The sequence below is a fragment of the Epinephelus moara genome, chromosome 22 (assembly GCF_006386435.1).
Source record: "Epinephelus moara isolate mb chromosome 22, YSFRI_EMoa_1.0, whole genome shotgun sequence".
Taxonomy (NCBI): Eukaryota; Metazoa; Chordata; class Actinopteri; order Perciformes; family Serranidae; genus Epinephelus; species Epinephelus moara.
Window position 1 is genome coordinate 6,686,621 of NC_065527.1, and position 7,489 is coordinate 6,694,109.

The window sequence follows — 7,489 nt, forward strand, 5'->3', positions numbered from 1 at the left end:
TGATATCCAAATATGTATGCTGCACTTCCTAACAAAAACACACATGGGGTATGGCCTGCTAGGAAATGCAGGACAGTGTACAGAGCAGTCACAACTTACAGAGGAGGAGAAACTAACACGAGCAAACCAGTGAACATTTGAGAGCTCGAAGGGGAGATGTGAAAACACTGAATGTTTGGAGGGCACTGGGAAAACAGACGGATAGTTATGACATAAGCTATGATATTGGGTGGTGTTTCAGTCTCAAGGACATTTAGCACCTTTAACGACTGTCACACAGCTGCCATTACAATCCAATCTAATCAGCATCATGCTGTCCCTGACAACTTTTATTATGGAAAACAAGCCAATGTAATTAATTTATTTCAGGTGCAGTACACACTGTACATCTGAAGTTCATCTAAAGCATCGACAAACCAAACCCACATCTCACTGTTTCTTCTGGCCTTAATTTATCCAGTCTAATAAAGATGGACATACCTCAGCGGTGGACTGCAGACTGCGGGCAAACTTGATCTGGTTGACGCCATGGTGCACTGGCTTGCCGTAGGTAGCACCCTTGGGGACGGGGCGTTTACGACCTCCACGGCGCACACGGACACGATACACTACGTAACCTGTTGGAATAAAGCAAAGTTAGCAGGGAACGCAAAGATGATGATGATGATGATACATCACACGCTGTAGGAGAACAACGTCTGGGCTCTGCACTTACCCTGCTTGGCCTTGTAGCCCAGTCTACGGGCCTTGTCAGGTCTGGTGGGTCTAGGAGCACGGTGGAGGTTGGACAGCTGACGGTACTGCCAGCAGCGGACGCGGAGCAGGAAGCGCATCACGTCGGACTGCTTCTTGCGCCATAGCTCCTGCATATACCTATATGCTCCCATGTTGACTTATCTATAGAACAGAAACATTCTCAGTTTAATGACTTATGTCAGTTCATAGCTGTTTAAGATCTAACATGATGCAATACAGCATGTCACAATAAGGATGGGAATCATCTGCAGCTATAGCTACAATAACATGACTGTCAATTTGAGCCACATTTACAAGTTAACAATTAGAGAAAGCTCCAGTCATGTGCTGTGTGAGAGCCTGCAAGGCAAAACTTTGACTAGCTGCTGCTACAGAGATAAAATTTAAAGCTTTGATAACATGACCATAACAAAATAGTGCTGCCAAAACCAGTCAATTTCAGAGGTAAGACTCCCGAAACATAACTGCACATGGTCACCTGAGCGTCCACCAGTAAGTTTTACCATTTCTACACAGCTATCAGTTTATGTCTCGAACCTCTAAACCGTGATTTAAACACATGTAACGCATGGTATGGCAACCCAGGTGACTAAAATATAAACGCACACGTTAATTATATACAAACTGTAATATAGCAGGGCTCCATGCTTGTTTGAAACCTAGCGAACAGTTAGACATGAAGCTAGCATGCTAATGCTAGCCGCGTCGCTTCTCGCTCCCGGTTCACCGGAAAGTTGCTAATATTACTCCATTAATGACGAACTGCATATGTCGTTTACAAATAGACTAAAAGACAAATACTCCGGTAACTTTACATTGACGTCAAGACAGCATAGCGACAACACATTAGCTTTATGCTACGGCCGGCAGTACCAATGGCTACCAGATATCAATGCATCCCCGCACCTCTGAAAACAGGGCTATAATCTATGTTTTTAACAATGTTAGTGAAAAAATAATCACGGCATATGAGATGGTAATAAGTCGCTAATCAATGTTCTGCGCCAAACACACAGATGAAAGTATTTTCATTATGATTTTAGTGGATTACGTTTGGTGAAAAAGCATAGGAATACTCGCTTACATGATGGCGTACCAGCCGGAAAGAGAGAGGGCATGTACCCAGCATGCCTTATGAAAACGACAGTGACGCATTTCCTCTGCGGTGCTCATGGGAAATGTAGTCTTCGTTTGTTTTTTACGTTTCTCTGCACTTTTGATGAAACTTTATGGTGTGTCGGGAATCAGACACGCGCTAGTTTTCAATTTCTAAATTAATTTTCAACATATAGTGATTTTATAACGGAATATAAGCAGAGTAGAGTTTAGAGGCAAAACACAAACGTATTGGTGTAAATTGATATGCCATACAGACTACAGACGTAACTGTAAAATACATAAGTTGTGTATTAACGAATAAAACAAAATAAAATAAATAAACAAATAAAAAGCACAAATAAAATGTTTTTATCGGCGGTAGTGATGGTGTCAAACCTGTCAAACCGTCAAAGCCAGTGCTCTATTGCGCATGCGCAGTGACAAGAATGGGTGCACTGGCTGTGATGCTACGTTCAAGGACTTGATAGCTCGTTATCCTCCTGATACAAGTAAGTAACTTTAGCACAATGTACCAGTTAATAAGATAAAGTAGTTTCGCATCTGTTTTATTAGTGGTGTGTTTATACGGTACACAATGAGCCACTACGACTAGCCTGTTAGCTAGCTATGCTAACAACAAAACGCTGTCAAGGCAAGTCAGCGCTAAAGGTAAGATCAGAGTCTGTTTGGGCTGTTTAAAGGGACTGTTGTAGATGTTTATGACGTTATTATAGCACGTGTAACATGTGTCACAGATGTGTCACATGAGACTCTTCACAGTGTGACGTTTTGTGTTCGTACACTGCAGGGTCGAGATGGGAAAAGGCTGTAAGGTTGTGGTGTGTGGCCAGGCAGCAGTTGGAAAAACTGCCATACTGGAGCAGCTGCTGTATGGAAATCACTCTGTGGGTGAGTGATGCACTTCAGGAAGTCATGAGGAAACAGATGCACTGTTATACACACAGGTCATATTTGGATTAATGCAGGTTTAATGTAGGAGTCTTCTATGGCTCTGATTTAGACTCCTTAGATCAACCTAAACCCAATCTAAGTATCATCCCTTTTCTGAATTTTCTTGTGTCTGTAACTTCCAGGCTCTGAGTCCAGTGAGACCCAGGAGGACGTGTACGTGGCCTCGGTGGAAACTGACCGCGGTGTGAAGGAACAGCTGAGGCTGTATGACACCAAAGGCCTTCACGATGGACAAGACCTCCCCAAACACTACTACTCAGTGGCGGACGGCTTCGTCCTCGTCTACAGCGTCGACAGCTTGGAGTCTTTCAAGAAGGTGGACATCCTGAAGAAGGAAATAGACAAGTCCAGAGATAAAAAAGAGGTGCGCTTCTCTCCTCAGCTCAGTCACAAGATTTAGTGCTGCCTTTTATTATTGTCAAACATCCACACAACACGTAGAGCACCATTTACAATAGGTGGTTTCCGTGTTTCAGGTGTATAGCTACATTGTTTTACCACTTGATTACATCATGATGAGGTAGTGACAGGTGTGAGCAAACAGCATTTGGACATAAAGAGGAACTGAAACACTAAATAAAGATATAAAAAGGCAAAGGTTCCCAGTTTGAGAGAGTATAATTTGCTCTTATTTATATGTGTCAGCTGCCTCTGTATGCAGGCCCTCCCACCACTGGGGATGAATGTGCAGCAGAAAGGCAGGAAATTTAAGGACACGGTTGCCTTAAAGCTTATATGGACTTTTTTTTACTTGGTATTTAGAATTGAAGCAGAAGATGGAAACCAACTGCACACCCTGCACTGATGGACATGTTAACTGTAGCTACTTAACATGCAGCACAGAGAGCCAGTGCCAAATGTCAGCTAGAACAACTCATCTTGCAGTTACTGACCTGTGCGTACCCCAAGCCGTCTACAGCTAACACAGGCTAAAAGCACAGAAGGCCCTCATGTACACATGTAGCATTAGCATTGATGAAACTCCTGCTGTTTACCCTCAGAGTATTTGTTTTGTGCAAAAAGCCACAGTATTAGATGCTGGCAGCTCCATAAAGGCAAAAATCCACTCATGAGAAACTGTCAGTACAGAAAAGTATTAAAATATAGGACTGTGATTAGATCACTAGATATTAACAGATAAAGTTGGGAGGTTTTTTTCTGGGGATGTTAAATATTTCCACTAATTACTTTTGATGTTCATGTAAAAAAAACAACTTGTTGATCTTCGCATAAGCTCTCAGTCATTCTGGTTTGTTTCGGACATCGCTGCTATAAGTTGTCTACTGTATTTATGTATTTGTGTACTAATTATATGCTCTGTCAGAGCAACTGTTACTCTACCCTGACAGCAGTATGAGACCGACAATCTGTGAAAAAATCAGGTTCTTCTGACTCCTCCTAGTGCTCCTAGTAGCATTTGCAAGAATTCACCATGCTTGGATGAAAACAACCAATCACGAGCTAAGAGGAGCCTCCACGCGTGCTCTCACTCAAGCGTAGTATCTCCACTACCTGGCTCAGGAACCAATAATAGCATACGTGGCAAAGACAAGTATCAACATTAGGCTTCTCTGTGAGGTTTTCGTTGTCATTCTCTTCGGTTTACTTGTCTTTGTTGTGTACACTGGTGATTGCAGAGCAGCATGGGCACGAGCAGCGACTGACATGCATTAGAGAGACTTCCTGGCTGTGATTGGTTGTTTTCATTCAGGCGCAGGTAATTCTTGTAAATCCCATTAGGACCACCAGGTGGAGCCAGAGGAACTAGCTTTGATCAGACTTTGGGCCTGTCCCAATACCCACACTTCCCCTAGAAATACCCACTTTGACTTGGTTGTGCACGTTCACGTTGAAGCTAGTGGTGTCCCAAAACAGAAGTGAGGTAGTGGAAGTGGTTTCCAACACTTAAAACCCGCCCTAAATTCCAAGGGAGCCCCGACCCACACTTTCAACGACGTGGAAGATGAAATTTGCCAGAACACCTTGCGAAGTCAGCAACGTCTGCAAGTTTTGGAAAACAGTTTGTTACCGTATGATCTGAATGTAGGCTATACAAACAACAGATGGTTGGACTAGCGTAAACTCATCAGCAACTCAGTTGAACACAGCGTCAAAATATTTAAACAAATCGACTTACCCGAACAAAATCGATCAGAACTAGAAGACGTCGTAGGCGCCTCCTGTTTCCAGCATTTCTTTTCTGTTGATTCATCAGATGGAGAAGAATAAACATAGCACACGCCACAACACAAGCGCTGGAGCTGGCATTTTCATTGCGGCACTACTACGCGTGACGTATGCCTCCACGTCAGCCACGCCGATTTGCTTAGGGAAAGATCTCGACCCTAATATTTCTCACTTCCCTCATCAAGGGTTATCTCGCAAACAAGGGCACTCAATACCAAGTGGAAGATTTAAGGGGTAGAAATGGGACAGGCCCTTTCTGTCTCATACTGTATACTACTGTAAGGACAAAGCAGTGACAACAAGACCGTAGCTCTAAAACAAAACTAACTGAAAAGTTAGATATGTTTTGTTTCACAGTTGGAGGCTTTTACTGCATTAAATTTACTAAATTTTGATAAGTAGCCCTGTATTTTAATGTGTTTTTGTGCCACAAGTATTTCATTTTAACATCTGCATTATTATTAAATTTGAATGGGATGAGGTTCAAGTGCATCTATTGTGTTTCCAGGTAACAGTCATCGTGCTCGGGAACAAGACGGACCTGCGGGAGCGTCGTCAGGTGGACCAGGAGGTGGCGCAGCAGTGGGCGCGAGGCGAGAAGGTGAAGCTGTGGGAGGTGAGCGTCACTGAGCGCAACTCCCTCATCGAGCCCTTCACCCAGCTGACGAGCCGCCTCACGCAGCCTCAGAGCAAGTCTGCCTTCCCTCTGCCGGGGCGCAAAAGCAAGGGCACGCCGTCCAACGACATTTGAAACTCTGCAGATCCCCGCGCTCTTTTTCTGCTCCTTTTTAGTAGGCTGCATTCACCTCATATGGGAATAACAAGCAGGACAACACGGAAAGGCCTTCAGCAACATGACTCTGAATGCGTCTGTGTAAACCACTTTTTCATGCATTCATTCACTTATATACAGCGTTAATTTTCGGGGATAACTTCAACATTTGGGGATAATATTTCCTTTCTTTCAAAGAGTACGATGACAAAACTGATAACAAACTCATGTCTGTGTGTTTAGTTTTAGTACAGAGCTCAGGTCAGAACATGGTTAGCCTAGCTTAGCATTAAGACTGGAAGCAGGGGAAACAGCGAGCTTGTTACTATCAAATGTCAAAAAGTTTGCCGACCAACATCCCTAAAGCTCGTTCATTAATGTTTTATATCTTGTTTGTTTAATGTGTACACAAACAAAGGTAGTTCTGTGCCGAAACTTCCTCTTGACAAACAACAAAACAGTGTCTCTGGCTACACTGCAGGTTGCCAGATATGGACGGTAAGCGCAGGTTTTGGTGTTGTACCCTGTGACGACAAGATGGGAACAACACCTGACAACCCTGACTTTTGTTTTGCGTAGAAATCTAAGTGTGTGGTTTAAGAGGGAGTAACTAGTGTAACTGTTTCCTGGCACACAACATTGTGGTGCAGCGACGGTTTGCAACTTCTGAGAGCCTTGTCGTCACAGTTAAGTCAGGTTTGATACCATCATCATGTTACTCTGCTTCCAGTCTTTATGCTAAGCTAGGCTAACCACAGACTCCAGCTTTGCTTTTAACCCACAGACATGATATTCATCTTCTCATCTCTCGTACAGGGTAAAAGCAAATAACCATATTTCACGATGTGTTCACTGATCTAATGAGGGTACATGTTCATCTTTTACAGCAAACCAAACACAGGTGTCGACCACAAACCACATCTGTAACGTCAACACGTAGCACTTTAGTACCAAAGAATTTCCACAACCCAGTCACACGTCTTGTGTAGTTTCACTTTTGATTTGTAAAAGAACGTGTTGTGTTCACTGACGTTCTCAACTGACGTGTGTATATCACTCCGTCTGTTATGAGGATACAGTTGACATCGCCATACGCCTGCACTAAACCCCTAACGTCTCAAGTAGCTCATGAATGCTGCAGTCCAACAGTATTCTCACAGAGGAATCTCGCTGCTTTAATGTCATTTCCCATCTGATATGAATGCAGCATAAACCCTTGTCCTCTGGAAGGACTCAGCTCGCCTTTTTCCAGTCCATCTCATTTACTAAGTATGGCCTGGCAGCAATAATACTCCTGGTGCTGCCTTTACTTGTGATGTAAGATTTCATAATGTCTGACGTTAGTTGCACTCCTGTGTCGTCCAGCCTGTGTAATCCGATAGGGCTACTAGTTAAAGCTGTGTGTGAGTCTAACAGTAGAAATGTCAGTGTTGAGAGAAAATATTTATTTTTTAACTAATTTATTTTTGTCACTTTAATGAGTCACATTCCTTAGAAATGGTGATACAATGTGAACGATGACCTGCGCTGTTTTCTGTGTCCTTAATGTCTCAAAGTAATAACATTAAATGTGCTGCTAGTAGAACAGAGTGAGCGAGACTCTGTGATCGTCGACCCTAAATTATTCTCTGCTTTGTAACTCTGTCTTAAGATGCACTGAATAAAATGTAGCCTCTTCATATTTAATCCTCCGAGTGTTTTTAT

At 43.1% G+C, this 7,489-nt stretch overlaps 2 protein-coding genes across 3 annotated transcripts in view; one reads left to right on the forward strand and one right to left on the reverse strand.

Moving 5' to 3' along the window:
- The window catches only part of rpl15 (ribosomal protein L15), a 993,591-nt gene that overhangs the window by 2,232 nt on the left and 983,870 nt on the right, over positions 1 to 7,489 (reverse strand). The window contains exons 1-3 of one of the 2 annotated variants that reach the window (XM_050034667.1): positions 1,841 to 1,976; positions 716 to 897; positions 481 to 617 (exon numbers count right to left, since the gene is read on the reverse strand). In XM_050034667.1, coding sequence (XP_049890624.1) covers positions 481 to 617; positions 716 to 887 — 309 coding nt within the window. In that variant the 5' untranslated portion in view covers positions 888 to 897; positions 1,841 to 1,976. Of the gene's footprint in view, positions 1 to 480; positions 618 to 715; positions 898 to 1,840; positions 1,977 to 7,489 lie in introns of those variants that run through there. The other variant, XM_050034668.1, reaches the window with a different exon arrangement.
- Positions 2,270 to 7,466, forward strand: nkiras1 (NFKB inhibitor interacting Ras-like 1). The gene is made up of 4 exons (XM_050034670.1): positions 2,270 to 2,363; positions 2,663 to 2,763; positions 2,949 to 3,190; positions 5,522 to 7,466. Exons 2-4 carry the CDS (start codon positions 2,670 to 2,672, stop codon positions 5,762 to 5,764), a joined length of 579 nt encoding a protein of 192 aa, XP_049890627.1. The 5' UTR covers positions 2,270 to 2,363; positions 2,663 to 2,669; the 3' UTR covers positions 5,765 to 7,466.